Source organism: Thalassophryne amazonica, chromosome 21 (genome assembly GCF_902500255.1).
Source record: "Thalassophryne amazonica chromosome 21, fThaAma1.1, whole genome shotgun sequence".
NCBI lineage: Eukaryota > Metazoa > Chordata > Actinopteri > Batrachoidiformes > Batrachoididae > Thalassophryne > Thalassophryne amazonica.
The window spans coordinates 37,888,416-37,904,181 of NC_047123.1; the positions used below are offsets into that span (position 1 = coordinate 37,888,416).

The following is a 15,766-nucleotide window of genomic DNA, read 5'->3' on the forward strand; positions in this document are numbered from 1 at the left end:
CAAGAGAAATTATTGTCACAATAAACAACTGCAGTGTTCATGTCCCTTTTAAAGTTATTTACAAAACTGACAGATAAAAAAACTAACAAAAAATATTTTTCTTGAACAGTTTAACATTTTATGTATTAAATTAATTCAAATACTAAGGCTTCTTTTTTTTTTTTTTTGCTTTTTTCCCAAATACGCCTAAAGTCTCTGAGGCTGACACAACATAAAAGGCGCTGATAAAAAAAAAAAACCCTTCTTTGCTCTCAGTCAGGTCATGCTGTCCACACAAATACACAAAGTGTTCATTCGTCCTGCTCGGAGATGTCAGTTTGGGATAAAGGCAAAGAAAAGGTGAAAATGTACAAAAGAAAATACTAATACAATACACATAAAGCAGTATAAGTATTACTGTAAAAAGCTGTTAAACACTAACACCACACACTATAATTTATAAATAACATTTATCGAAGCAGCAACATTAAGTACATAAACATATCAATATTGTGATATGTATTGAGTATCTGATGTCCAGTATATCTTATTGTATTGAGTTTTGATAAACAATATATAGAGTCCTAATGTTTCCACTACTACTGCTGTTGTCCCAGGTCTGTTTTGTTGTTTTTGTCTGTTGTTGGTCTGTTCTGAGGCTGTCAGGTAATTTAATTTGCTTTTCCTCACACGAGGCTGTTTGTGGAGTGTGTTAACAGCTTGGCACCACTAGAGGGAGTCAAACTTTACCTTTATACGTGTGTGTGTGTGTCTTTTTTTTGTTGTTGTTTTTGGAGAAACCGCCCCTGAGTCCAGCAGTACTTTGGTTCTGGCAGAATGCGGTTTCTGGGATTTGAGCCCTTTAACAGCTGGCAGTGATGCAGTCATGAAAAAGACACAAGCACTGGAATTGTGGTCTCATAAAATCAGTTTATGTCCTGCCAGGGAGGCTGTTTTCACCCACAATCGTTTGTTTGTTCACGCAATTGCAAAAAATAACAAACAAAAAAACAAACAACTTAAATAAAATGGTTTATATGAATCTTGTTTGGATCAGACTTAGAATAGAAACCATAAAATTTCTGCAAAAATCAAGAAAATAAAAAAATCAATTAAGATGGATTTTTTTTTTTTGTAAACTTAGTTGGTCCATCCTGCAGTCAAGGGTGCCAAAAAAGTGGAGAATAAGGAGAAGGATTTTAGGGGCCCAGAGAGGCCCCAAATACAATTATAACACTGACAAAATAATGTGTGTGTGTGTGTGGGGGGGGGGGGGGGGTGAGTAGTCATAGTGAAACTGAAATTGACCTTTGTCACCATTCTTCAATCAATCAATCAATCAATCAATTTTTTTATATAGCGCCAAATCACAACAAACAGTTGCCCCAAGGCGCTTTATATTGTAAGGCAAGGCCATACAATAATTATGTAAAACCCCAACGGTCAAAACGACCCCCTGTGAGCAAGCACTTGGCTACAGTGGGAAGGAAAAACTCCCTTTTAACAGGAAGAAACCTCCAGCAGAACCAGGCTCAGGGAGGGGCAGTCTTCTGCTGGGACTGGTTGGGGCTGAGGGAGAGAACCAAGAAAAAGACATGCTGTGGAGGGGAGCAGAGATCAATCACTAATGATTAAATGCAGAGTGGTGCATACAGAGCAAAAAGAGAAAGAAACAGTGCATCATGGGAACCCCCCAGCAGTCTACGTCTATAGCAGCATAACTAAGGGATGGTTCAGGGTCACCTGATCCAGCCCTAACTATAAGCTTTAGCAAAAAGGAAAGTTTTAAGCCTAATCTTAAAAGTAGAGAGGGTGTCTGTCTCCCTGATCTGAATTGGGAGCTGGTTCCACAGGAGAGGAGCCTGAAAGCTGAAGGCTCTGCCTCCCATTCTACTCTTACAAACCCTAGGAACTACAAGTAAGCCTGCAGTCTGAGAGCGAAGCGCTCTATTGGGGTGATATGGTACTACGAGGTCCCTAAGATAAGATGGGACCTGATTATTCAAAACCTTACAAGTAAGAAGAAGAATTTTAAATTCTATTCTAGAATTAACAGGAAGCCAATGAAGAGAGGCCAATATGGGTGAGATATGCTCTCTCCTTGCTGCTTTTACCTCATAACCCCATAACACTCAGTCACAGATAGTCCAAACTATACCTTTTTCGAATCTTGATGATCAGATCAGACAAACAATGTGATGTAGTTTTCAATATGATTGGAGCATCTTTTAATTTTGACCCGTGTAATTGTTCAATTGACCCCATCAGGCCGCCTATTGAAAATTCAAGTGGCTAGTCGTTTTTTCAAAAGAGTTAATGTCTAATTAGTATTTGTGCCCATTTTGGTGCTTGCATCACCATTTGAAGGATTCTTTTGTAAATATTCTGTTATCTGCTGCACTTTTTACCGTCCTCATCATCTTCTGAGAAGATTCGTAGTGACGTCTCAGTCTGACCTGTTGATCCTCTGATGGATGTTTTTATCCCCCTCTGGGGTGTATTTTGGCAAAAAGTGACCAGCGTTGACCTCGTCTTAATTACGTTCCATCCACAGCAGGTCAGCTGCGCTCTATCAAGCACCAGCTTAATTACATTAGAGAGCTCGGCGCTGAGCGTCTCCTGTGGGTTTTTATCAGACCACGTTCACGTCTCGTTGTCTTGGCTCTTTCTGCAGAGCAGACTTCAGCCTCACACTGGCACATATTAATGATGATGGTATTGATAACTGCCACCATTAACAGAGCCTGTATACTGGGCCATGTTTGTGTTTGACACATCATAACTATATGCTGTGTGTGTGTGTGTGTGTGTGTATGTGTAATCCCATTCAGTCAGCACAGAGATGTAGATGTAGGTCAACCCATGTGGATAATCTCTGGCTCTGAATGTCAGGTGTTTTGTGCGTGTGGACGGAGCAGACGGCTGATTCTGCATCACGGCTGATGGTGAATTTTAATGAACTCTTTGTCATCACCCTCTGACGTGTTCTAATCACACAGTGGTTCTGTAGGTTTTCATTCGTCAATGTTTTGAGCGTGTACATTGGCAGCTGTCGGGCACACATGCTGCCAGGCAGGTGGGAATCAGTCAGAGGCAATTTAACATGAGGTACAGTCACAAAAATTAACAGAACGCAGCCGAGCCGGCCTGAGGACACCAAAAAAAAAAAAAAACACTTTAAACTCACCTTCAGAGGCCACGTGTCAGTTTGTAGAGAGATCATTTTAAAACAAGTCGCTGTCCTGTTAAAGTCATCCAACAGGTCCAAGACTGGGACTTTACATCTTACTGGACTGTTTTTTTTCCCACCCTGATCTGTATCCAGATCAAAGTTGGTCCAGGTTCACATTTGCAGTCATGTGAAAGTGTCAGTAAGATATTCTTTGGAGATGTTTGACTTTTTCATGTCATGTTTATTTTTCAAAGGTCACTTAACCTCTTGATATGACTTGGTGTTGAACAAGTGAAATAGTTGAAGCATGCAAAAAGATTATTTAAGATACTGAAGTATGAGAGAGAGAGAGAGAGAGAGAGAGAGAGAGAGAGAGAGAGATCTACACTTCACATTGCAGAATGATAAGTTCTGAGATTTGGATCAGGTGATCTCATCATTTCTGTACCTTGATTGGAGTTCACCTGTGACAACTAACTGTAGATGTTGACCTTTGACCTTGAATTAAAGGTGCGACTCTGCTGCAGGCACACGTGCTGTATTAGTATGTGAAATAAATAAACAAACGCACCGCTGACTGAATTTCAGATGTGGTTTTATTGTTCAAATGTGTCAGAAAAGGATAAAGAACACAGTATAAACAGCACACGCATGCCATCGGACGCACAGACGGACGGACAAACCCCAAGACAAACACATCTCTAAAGTTCACAGCTGTCGTGACTGATTATAGAAACCACACAGTCAAAAAAAAACACAACACATACACACACATGCACACACGCACAGTGTATTAAAGGGGGTGTTTTTTTCTGAGATTAAGGATCTGGTGAGAATAGATAAAAAAAAAAAAAAATCCACCACGACAGAAGTGACCTTTGACACTGATGTGAGTCCACAGTGAGAACACTTCAGTAGATTCCACATTTTCTGTATCTACATTTAAAGGAAGCGCAAAACGTACGCAGAATGTTTAACACGTCTGCATTAAAGAGGCAAACCTCAGGGCAGGTTTCGTGGCTCTGAACTGAGGTGTCGCTGCAGAATTCTGAGATGGCGCCTGTTTTAAACCACAGCCAGCAAACTCCTCAGTGACCTCACAAACAAAAATCAGACTTCTGGTGACTTTGTTGAACCAATGAGTCTAAACTGAATGAGTGTCTGAAAGCTTAATTCAAATCATGTTAAAAACGAACCAAACTACAATCTCTGCCTTATTTTCTATTCTTTTCACAACAACATATATTTTCTTTTTTCTTCTTCTTCTTCTCTCAGAACGTATTAACTTCACCAGTGCGCTGTTTATTCTGCTGCAATCAGAAAACAAATTAAATGTAGTTTGAAAAGTTAAAATAATGTTTTATATAAGAGCACCTCATGGCCCAGCAGGCCTGTCTGTCTCTGACATGCCCCCGGGGGGCGCTGTTTCACAAAACTAAAAATAACACTGAAACTAACGACAGTCACAATGTCATAAATAAAACTGAATATGCTGGATGCACATCCAGCCTGCAATCTAATCAAGTCTTCACCGACCTCCACATTTAATTAAAATGCATCCTTTGTATTTTAAGTCATGTTTTCCAGACAGAACAGGCTGAAAATACGGCACGGTCGACTTAATTAAAACTAAACCAATCACATTCATCATCATCGTGGCATCAGTCAAAAACCTACTTAGCTCTGAGTCTGAGGAGCACGTGCGGCCCCGCGGAGCCGTACGGTCAGCGCACACCCATAAGATCACTGAAAGCTCCGTGTTTCACTTCTTGTGACTGTTGGTCTGAGCTGGCACACGGCTGCCGCGTTTGAGTCAAATGTTTTGGTTTTTTTTTTTTTTTTTTTTAAAGGACAGCGAGTCACCGGGACAGATGGTGTTATTTGTGCAGCTGTTGGACATCCAAACGGGTGGACGGGTGATGCAGTTGGCAGTTTTTCCACTTATTTATGAATCTGACAGGATCAGAAAATGTTAAGAAAATGAACTTTATATCACTCTGACAAAAAAAGTTCAATCCTGATTACCTGAACACTGATTGGCTGTTTCATACTTTAATAAAGTCTGCAGCTATAAGATTTGGTCTCCTGCTACTTTGAGCAGTTTATCAGCATCAGATTATAAAACTTTCTGGCACTGGTTCATATAAGAGGGAAGCAAAAACATGTCGCCTGCGCAACTTAACTTAATAATTAAATTTAAAAATTTAAATGTCAGCTAACAGCTAATAAGTCAAGGATAAGCTGATGATCAGGGTACCAGAGCTGGAATCTGCCCCAACAAAGTTATTTCCTAAATGTGATGCCAGACAGCTGCAGGTCAGGTCAGCGAACACGTCTTTCTGCTGTTCGACCTGCACATGTTCACAGGGCGAACAGTGAACAAAAATCAGAGACATGCTGAAGAGGATTCCACGTTCAGCAAAACAAAACCAGACGCAAGCACTCAGAAACCTGTCACTGCTTACAGCGTGTGCTCACATACGTCTGTCTGTCTGACGCCACGGCAGCCAGGTTACCGGCGACCTGGTGATGACCTGAAAATAAAATTTCCAAACTATAAAACATTCTAACTTTCAAAACAGGCCAGTGTGTTTGTGTGCTTGGATTTGAAGCAATTCCATAATGAACTACATATCTTGAGAATTGTTACTCCCCTTTTTGAAACTTCTTTGTAAGAATCAAATACATCTGACTTCCCATTCCGTATGTCCTACAGTGACTAACCAGCTGATAAATTAGTTGCCAACTATTTTGCAATCAATTAAATCTGTTTGAGTTTTTCTTGGTTTATTTTTATTTAATTGTAGGATTCTGGTTTTAGCTTCTGTTCTGGTTTCTTTGCGCCTGTCTGGCCGTAAAATGAATGTCTTTAGGTTGTGGACAAAACTAAACACTGGAAGACACAATCTGATTTTTCAGAAACCACCTGAAACGCAGACAAAAAAAGGCAGTTCAGGCAAGTATTTAAATTAAACTCTGGAAGGTCAAAGACAGTTTGATTTGATTTAAACTGGTTACCAAGGACAGCTCAACAAAAACCAACATGCAGCTCATCTAAATCCAACCAATCACAGCTCAATTCATACAATGTGCACGTCAAAGATGACTGTTATCATCCACATATTCACGTTTGCATCTTAAGAGTTACATCCACTGGGGGCAGGCTGGAGTCCAGTTATCATTGGATAACAGTGTTGGTGCGTTCACGCCGCTTATTCTGGCAAACACGTGGTGCAGAGAGGCGAAGTATCTGAAGACTTATGAAAATCACTCCACCCTTCATTTGGACATCCATTTAACAGTGCATGCGTTTTGGAGAAGGCGCACAAAGAACACTTGCGATGACTGCAAAGTAGAGATAACGCAACACAACTCTTTCAACAAAATCTTGACAGCAAGGGGCTCAAACTACTAACCCAGGCCACGAGCCCCCACACAACGATGTAATTTGTGAAATCTGCCCGGGGTGACATTAGCTTTGTCACCCCGCTCACACTGACCAGTGGCTCCTGGGTAACAGCAGTTTGATTCCTCTGCTTGAAACGTGCACAAAGACAAGCAAAAGTAACGTTTGGTGAAAGACTCAGACACAGTAAAGGTGCTCCCGTAACGGGGAACTGATGCAATAAGCAGGATTTTTTTTTCTATGCAGATGACATCAAACCAAACTCTCCAAAAAAAAAAAACAAAAAAAAACAAAAACATGATTTTCACTTATTGTGAAAGGGCAGCTCACACTGTGCCACCTGACACTGTGGAGGGACGACCTCGTCGCTGTGAGATGCTGGATGAAGTTAGTGGGTTAAGACACGTCACCAGCTGGCGTGTCAGGACCATCACTAGCTTTGATCTCAAGCTACAACCTTGGTTGAGCTTGGTCACGCGGCCAGGCAGCTAGCGTAGGCTGAGGTGGTTCAGGTTTCCGGTCCCTTCTTTTAGACTTGTCTTAACCGCACAGGCAGCTTCTTTTTTTTTTTTTGTTCCTCACCAGTCTGTGCCTCAGCATGACAATGTCACTTCCTGATGTCTGTGGCGGCATTAGCTGTCATGTCCGTCTTACTTACAGTTTCCTCAGTGCTTTCTGGGGGCTGGTTTGCTGTGGCATTAGGCCCGCCCCCGTTTTGAAGCGTTTCCTGTTTGTACTGCTGTAAGGCACGATTGACAGCATCCTCAACCAATCGCCTGCTCACCCGCAGGAGTTCTGCTTCGTCTGGCTCAGACCGCCGGCGTCCACCTGGGAAGCACATTTGGACAAAACAGCAGAATATACATTGAATGATAATCGCTGGCAGATGTACGTGCACTGACAGTGAGTGCATGGAAAAACTAGAGAATCAATCCAGACCGTAGGTCGCTGCCGCATGTTAACGAACAACATCACGATGGAGTTTCGGTACGTTGTTTCTTGAGCGACACACCATATAAGTCACACCTGTTAAAAATGTCTCTTGAAGATGAAAATCTCACACAGAAGTTGCACTTTTTTTTCTGTATTATCAGCTCTTTAATGGGGGATGTTTATGTATTGTTGAAGTGCACTTTTTATTACTGGTATTTAATCTTTTTGTTATTATTTAAATTTATTTTGTTTAGTGCTTTGATTCATGGAAAAGTTCTGTATGAAAATAGTCATTATAAAAATTATTATTATTAATGAACACATGATTTTTCAGTATATCAGTCGCACCTCAGTATAAGTCGCTTGTACTCTGGAAAATACAGTAGATTGTGGTTTTGAAGCTTGATTTTTTTTTTTTTTTTTTATCCCGGCTGCTGTCAGACTGTACAATGAACAATGTGGTAACCATAGCAACCAGGACAATAATCATGTCATTACCTGCTGTATTTATTAGGTGCAATAATTTAATTTATGGTGCACACTTAAGTCACTTTACCTACTATATTTTAACCTGTCCATATTGTAAATATCAGAGTAACGTATTGTACATTTCACGCTGAAGTCACTTTATCTGATCACTTTTACATCCCGACAGTGCAGCATTGAACTGAACAATGATAGCCTTAGCTTTACCCGGCACTCAGTGCTTTTTTAAGTCTTTCCTGTTTTATCGCATGCCCTTCTATTCCTACTGTTCTATGCTGCGATGTGACACTGAAATTTCCCCATTGAGGGATGAATAAAGGCTTTTCTTATCTTATCTTATGCTGAGTTTTATGTTGTAAAAAATAAAAAGATTTAAAATCCAGAGCATGTACATAGTTTTTTTTTAGGCGCTGTACGTGCAGACTGTTCCCAGGGTGCATCTGTGTCTGCTGACATGACAACCGATAATGTGCTCATACCAAAGGAGCAATCAATCACTTGTGGTGCTGAACACAACCACGGTGGAATCGATGTGACATGAATACAAAAGATGTGACAGTTAAAAAGCTGATGACATGAAGAATCATATCACAGACCTTCTGCTGAACCCATGCAGTCATATAACCTTCAGAGCCGCCGTCCCCGTGTTGTATTGGTGCCGGATTCACACCATCAGTGCACTCGTAGACCTACGGCCACTGGAACGCAAAGCACCTGGCAACGTTTTCACAATCTATATAATTTCACACACTGCCTTTAGTTCCACAGTCAGTCAGGTCTGGGAGCTTCGCTGGTGCCCTGTGATGATGCTTCCACCACATGACAACATCAACCACCCAGGTAAAGACTCAGTCCATCCTCACCTCCTGAAAAAATGCCATTTGTCACTGCAGCCACCAAAAAAACAGTTTGCAGATGTTGACGCTGGAGAAGACCTTTTCTTTCCACACTGTGGGAGTAACTCTGCTGGGATGGAGGAACCCCATTCAGAGCCTGATCCCTATTGTAGGGGGATGAAGGTCCCGGGTCCTGACTGAAAAGACGTTCCCACTAGATTGGCTAACGGGGAATTCCCCTTTGGCTGACCTGGTAGAGGAATGGTCTTTAGTGCGAGCCACCCGGGTTCGATCCCACCGCCGTCCCAGCCACAAAGGTCCTGCGGTCACAATCTGGCATCACAAACAGGATGTGGGTAGTCACAGAACATGCTTAAATGCACCTGTGACTTTGGGATGAAGTCAAAAATGGTGGAGAGATATGTAGCGGGATGAAGGTCCCAGGTCCTGATTGAAAAGACGTTCCCGCTAGCTTGGCTAACGAGGAATTCCCCTTTGGCTGACCTGGTAGAGGAATGGTCTTTAGTGCGAGCCACCCGGGTTCGATCCCACCGCCGTCCCAGCCACAAAGGTCCTGCGGTCACAATCTGGCATCACAAACAGGATGTGGGTAGTCACAGAACATGCTTAAATGCACCTGTGACTTTGGGATGAAGTCAAAAATGGTGGAGAGATATGTAGCGGGATGAAGGTCCCAGGTCCTGATTGAAAAGACGTTCCCGCTAGCTTGGCTAACGAGGAATTCCCCTTTGGCTGACCTGGTAGAGGAATGGTCTTTAGTGCGAGCTGCCTGGGTTCGGTCCCACTGCCGTCCCGGTGACAAAAGTCCTGCGGTCACACTAGAAACGACAAAACCCACAGGAGAGCACCAAGTGTTCCATCTCTGGCGGGTTTCTACTTGTACAACACTGAGGGGCTGTTTGTCCACCGCACTGCAGCATCCAGGTCCAAACCTGAGACTGCTCATGGGGGTGGCCACTTGAAATGTCTTTTCTCTCAGTGAGGATGACGACCCAAACCTACGTCATGACGATGACTGTCGGCCAAATAACACAAATGACAGTTTGGAATTGAGCAGAAAAAGAATGAATGATCACATATGAAGAAGACCATTTGTCTACGGAACACTGATGTGAATGGCACACGTATTCTCCTCGGAGCACACAGGGACACAAAAAGACATTCAGTCTTCACCATAGGTCACTAGTTAACATCTAACAACCATATAGTAAGAGAGGAACCGCCGAGACCCTGACGTCTTGGCACCGCCAAACACATCTGTTCACGGACCTCATGACTCTGTGAGCTCTTGCCAGGGGTTCATCACCCTCAAAGGACGAGGAACCACAGAGAAAAACATCAGAGCTGCAAGTTCACAATGAGAAATTATTCAACATGATATTAATGATTTGTCATCACACTAACCGAAGTGAACTTTTCTTGCCCACCAAGATGACAATCACATGATCTGATGTCATCAGCTGCATGGGGTTGTGTTTTTTTAATTAATCTACTTCCTGCAGAAACTGAGACTGAATTCAAAGACCAGAGCTGCTTTCTTACAGCGCAGGCAGACAGAGTAAGTAAAACAGAAGGCGACTCAAATGATGAAAAATGTCATGAGGTCAATAATTCATGTAGAAGGAGACAGAGGACGTCAGGTTGACGGCAGCAGAAAGCTTTTAGCAGGAAACAAATGGATGCAGTTAACCATCAGTCTGGCGGACACAAATCTATGACTACCGTCATGTCTGATGACCAAGAACAAACACAAAGCCATAACGTGGACCGCAAAGTCCAAGTGGACTCTCAGGCAGTGGACCGTCCTACTTCTCATTACCCAGGAGACGCCAGGCAGAGCAGGAGCAGGTTCTCACAATCCTATATTCCATCACCGTAGCAATGGCTTTCACCAAACCTGGAACAGGTACGTTCACCACGGTTGGGGCTGACCTGGAATAGAACCTGTAGCATTTTGGCGCTTATCTTTAACATCGTGGTTTGTGTATTCGGTGTGAAAAGCCCTTAAGAGGACGTGTTGGGAATATGGGACTGTCTTTCAAAGCATTACTGGAAATAACTTCAAGAAGAACATACTGAAATTTCTACTTTATCCCCTTTTCATCTTCAAGGTGACAGCATTTGTCCCCCAGGAGCTGCCCTCACTGCCACAGCAGTGCACCTGTTCATTTATTTTTTTTTTTTCCTGCTTGTTCTGAAACTCATCCGTCTTATTTCAATATTCCATTGTGGTTCTACACAAGAAATAAAAAGAAAAAAAAGCTTCTGCTTTTGGGATTAGATCTTAATTTAATTTTCCACCCACATTTCTCACACGAGGTTTGGCTTTGAACTGTGAAATTTTGTCATTCCCAGTTTCTCATCGGCTTGCACCACTTGTCTCTTTAATGTAGTCGCCTCTGTCACCCACACGAGTGCATTTTGTTCATCTGGTATCTGCAGCTCCACAACGAGCTCGACCGGGTGACGTGTAGAACCGCTGCAGACTCTCACCACCAGCTCGCACGACCCACAGATTCAACATGATGCATCCATGGATTTGTGGTATTTATGCCAAACATTCAGCCCGCTGACAGCAGGCTGCTGGTCAGAGCAGACGGCACTCTGCTGTCACCCAGATATGTCCTCCATAAGCTGCACTTGTAGGTTATTTATTTATTTCCTGATAAATTGATTTGACCGGAGCGCGGCGGGCTGTTGTTGTTGTCCATTTGCCTTTATTGAGTTGGCCGAAACCATGTTGCTGTTCTGTCAAGATGCAATTGGATTACATGCCTGTTAGTTTGACTCACTCAGACATTTCAGCCGGCTCGATGAGGTATTTTTATGCTCAGTGAAGTGGTTTTTTATTTTATTTCTTTTTGGTAATCACCTTTCTTGGTGAGCTTTTTAAACGCCTGACGTTTTGCTCGTCTCTGAGTAAATGAAACGGATATTTCTGCGGTCGCGGCTTCTTTTTGTCTGTCAGCGTGACGACTCAAACGCTGATGAAATGTTTTGTATTAAAGTGAAAATGCTGTTTGATGTAACAGAAAGACCCTTTTTATTCATCTGATCATCACAATTAGTGGTGACAGGTGGTAGATATGAAACGTTTTCATAAAACACTGCACAGTGCATCGAACAGCCCTCAACATTTCCTGTGTTGGTCCAGCCTGTGATTAACGGTTTTGGGTGGGTCCCAGTGTTCCTAAGATTGGGAATGACTGATTATTCAAAGTAATGATGATGTGACAACATTTAAAAATTTCTGATCGTTCCGGTAAAAAGGAATTTGATTTTTGAAATCGACGTCTCTCTGAGATCTAGAATCCACAAACAATAATCACTGGATTAATGATGATTATTCTGATTTTGTAAGGATGAAGTTTAATTTGTCATCAGACTTTTGATTGGGTTTCGTGCTTGATGTGAAGGAGACGTACTTGTGCGTTTGGCATGGAGTGGGCTCTGAACCAAATCTGGAACACAAGCACAAATATCACACACATAAATAAGGAGCTCAGGGATTTCATACACTCACAAAGGCCGTACAGTTAATAAACACAAGGAAGAAGAAAAAAATAACAGCAGTGGAAATGAACCCGCTGGACTGTGTGAAGGCGAAAATGGACAAGATTCATAAATAAACAAATGGGAAAAAAAGACTGTATTTACTTAAAAAAAAAAAATCACATACTGAGTGAAAAATGCAGTGTAAAAAGTTACAGGTTTGTTTTTTGGATGTTTGAAATGTGAAGAAATGAGGTACAAGTTTGCAGACTGCAAATAATCTAAAAAGAAATAAATGATGGTTATTGTTTTACTGTGACCTTTGATGAAGTCGTACACAACAACAAGACGGCCCTGAGCTTCAGCAGAGTCCTAATTTATCAAAAGATGATAAAGGATGACTGATTTAAAGAGTTGTTTTTCCCTCCCCCTCATTCTGTCTGAACTTTGATTTGGAAATAATTAGGTGAAAAACAGCAGCTTGACCCTGAGCCTCGTTAATGTCTGAAATTTTTGTGAATGACTCGTGTTTTTGACTTTTTTTCATTTCCCTCCAGCAGTCATCATGCTTCCTGTGACCTCTGACCTCTAAATGGTGTTGTGCCAGTCCCTCGGTGGTGAGGAAGACTGTCTCTTGATTGGTTCCTGAGCGGTATATCAATCTACAGACGCCCGTATGTGGGTTTGTTAAACGTGGGAATGCCGTTGACAGATCCTCAGCCTGGTCCGATGGTTGGGACATCCCAGACGATCGGGGTCCGAGGACCTGTTCCAGCCTTCACAGCTGCTGGGTTACAACTCATCACCTCCTCTACCTGATCCGCCGTTGAGGACGTCTTGTTTCACCGGAGCCCCGTTAGCTGCCTCATGTTCAGGGTTTCATTTGGGCCTTCATGGATACTGTAGTGACCATAAGGTCCCCACCGTATTTCACCCCAACAGACGATCCCCTTCCTGATCTGACACCAGGGTGTCACAACACGGAGGAGGGCTTGGATTTTGACGCCCACCTCTAAATGACTTTTATTTAAAGATAAATGTATCATGAAGGGAGTAAACATGTTTACATCAGTGTGTATTTGTAGTCATCAGAGTTCACTCAGGATCCAGATGTTTTCCTCTGCAGGCCTCCCGTCCTGGACGCCAGCATGGACTCCCAAAATCTCCTGTATAATTTCCTGTATTGTAAATTGTGTCTGTATCATGGCCCAAGCAGAGGGTCACCCCTTTGAGTCTGGTCTGCTTGAGGTTTCTTCCTCAAATCCTCAGAGGGAGTCTTTTTTTTTTTTTTACCACTGTCTCCTGTGTTTTTGCTCTGGGGGTTGGTAAAGTTAGACCATATTTGTGTGAAGCACCTTGAGGCAACTTTGTTGTGATTTGGCACTATATAAAAGAAATAAATTGAAAATTGAAGATCTCCTTATGAACACATACATTCCTCCTTCATTCTGTCATTCAGACTCGTCTCTGCCTCTCCTTTTCCAAACACCCTCATTTTTCGCTCTACCTTTTTGGCTGGCCGTGTTGTCATGGAGACAGGAAGATAATGAGGCACTTCAACTTTGCCGAGGCTCCGATGACTTCTTTCTCTCTCTCTGACAGTTGTCACCGTCTCTTCAGGTTTACTTTTTTCTGTCTTTTATTTGACCTCATCTGCCTCAGAGTCTCTTGAGATCACGTTTACATGACTGATAGACTGCAGTGTCTCTAATCCAGTTTGGCTCCTTTAAGGCCCCCCCGCCACTAATGGCTAACCATTTATTTCCTCAGCGCAGGAGGTTTGAATTTTGGCAAACTTGTTTGAGTCTCATTTGGAAGAGAGATGATTAAATTTGGGGTCAAAGACACAAAAATGGGATGAAGCCTGTAAACTGTAACGAGATGGAACATTTTATCTCTGTGGATTTTCATGATACTTTGTCAAAAAATGGTAGCCGTATTGTGATAGAACCTGCTACATTTTGGGCTGGAGCCAAGTGAAGCTGTTGAAACTTGGTGAAAGTTTTGGCTCTGCAACAGAAAACATATATTTTAAGGCAGAGCTGCAAAACCCACAAGCATGAAAAGTGTATGGCCTTTAGCTTTTTAAGAGTTAAGTTATAAAACTAATATTCTTTGGCACTGCTATCATTTTATTTGTTACGCTTTAAATAGGGGATTCACAGTATGATGTCACCAATATGACCAAAATTCATGTCGTCTACAAAAAAAAATTTAAGCGTTCGCCTGAAGGAGAAAATTTCAAAAGAACAGACGGACTTGAACTACGTTTGGTCGTGACCCATATAGTCTATGACAGTGAGGTCATAGATCACGTGGGGGCTTCCCCCGACTTGTGCAAGGGATGCTGGGAAGCACACGGTGCCAGCCAATCAGAGTAGAGAGGCACAGTGATGTCTCAAACAAAATAATCCAACATTGTGGAAAATGTGCCAAAACATCTTATTTTTGTATGAATCTAATTGGTTTCTCATATATTTTGTAAACATTAGTGAGAAACAAACACACACTCACTCATCTTCAACTGCTTAGTTCAATTAAGGGTCGCGGGGGGCTGGAGCCTATCCCAGCAGTCATAGAGCGCAAGGCGGAGCGTGGCACACCCTGGACAGGACGCCAGTCTGACACGGGGCCACATACAGACAGACAAGAGAAACAAATACTTCTAAATCTAAAAATGCTGTTTTCCAAACCAGATAACACCTCTGTTTGTGATTTACAGACATCTTATGGATGTTAGTGTGCACGCACATCGCCCGAGGTCAAAGGTAACTTCCAACAATCTCAAAACCTCATGCATGTGCACACGCACGTCTTCCCGTAGATGGTGTTCAAAGGAAAATAAAATATTCCCGATGGAATTCCTCCCAGATAAATATGTTCCCTTCATTAAAATGAGCTGTAAGTTTGCAACACGTTTCAAAATTAAACCAACATTATAACGGTTGGATTTCTGTAGAACCTAAATTTTATCTGTGTAGTGAAATATGAAAGACCGTACAGCTTTAAATTGTATTTATTTATTCACCCTTCTCCCCCACCAAAAAGTGAAATTTGTCATATTATTACAAGTTTGTGGAAAATTTTCTATCTAAAAGAAATAAAGCCCCCCCGAGCAGGCCCCCTCCTGGTCAGATTAGAGGTGACGTTCTGCTGAACGACCCCTTAATCCAGATGCACCAATTTATGGCAAAGTTTGAGGCAAAATCCTCAGGAGGAGGTACAAAAAGGAGAAGTTGAACAGTGATGTAACAGATGAGTGAACGCAGGCCTCGTGGTCACCTCGGGAACTCCCAAAACATTTTCTGAAGCACTCCTCACTTTTTCATGTCTTCATGTTACTCAACCCAGAATCACCACTTTTGTTTTTTTTGTTTGTTTATTTGTTTAAATCAGTCTCAGAATGTGTGATTGTGATTCTCACGTCTTTCCTGCAGCTCG

The 15,766-nt window shown here is 42.2% G+C and overlaps 1 protein-coding gene across 1 annotated transcript in view; it reads right to left on the reverse strand.

The window, feature by feature from the left end:
* Positions 1–4,419: 4,419 nt before the first annotated feature.
* Positions 4,420–15,766, reverse strand: part of LOC117502806 (A-kinase anchor protein 7) — a 34,637-nt gene continuing 23,290 nt past the window's right edge. The window contains exons 11-12 of the mRNA XM_034161914.1: positions 12,259–12,294; positions 4,420–7,385 (exon numbers count right to left, since the gene is read on the reverse strand). Of these exons, the coding sequence (XP_034017805.1) occupies positions 7,165–7,385; positions 12,259–12,294 (257 nt within the window). The 3' untranslated portion in view covers positions 4,420–7,164. The remainder of the gene's footprint in view (positions 7,386–12,258; positions 12,295–15,766) is intronic.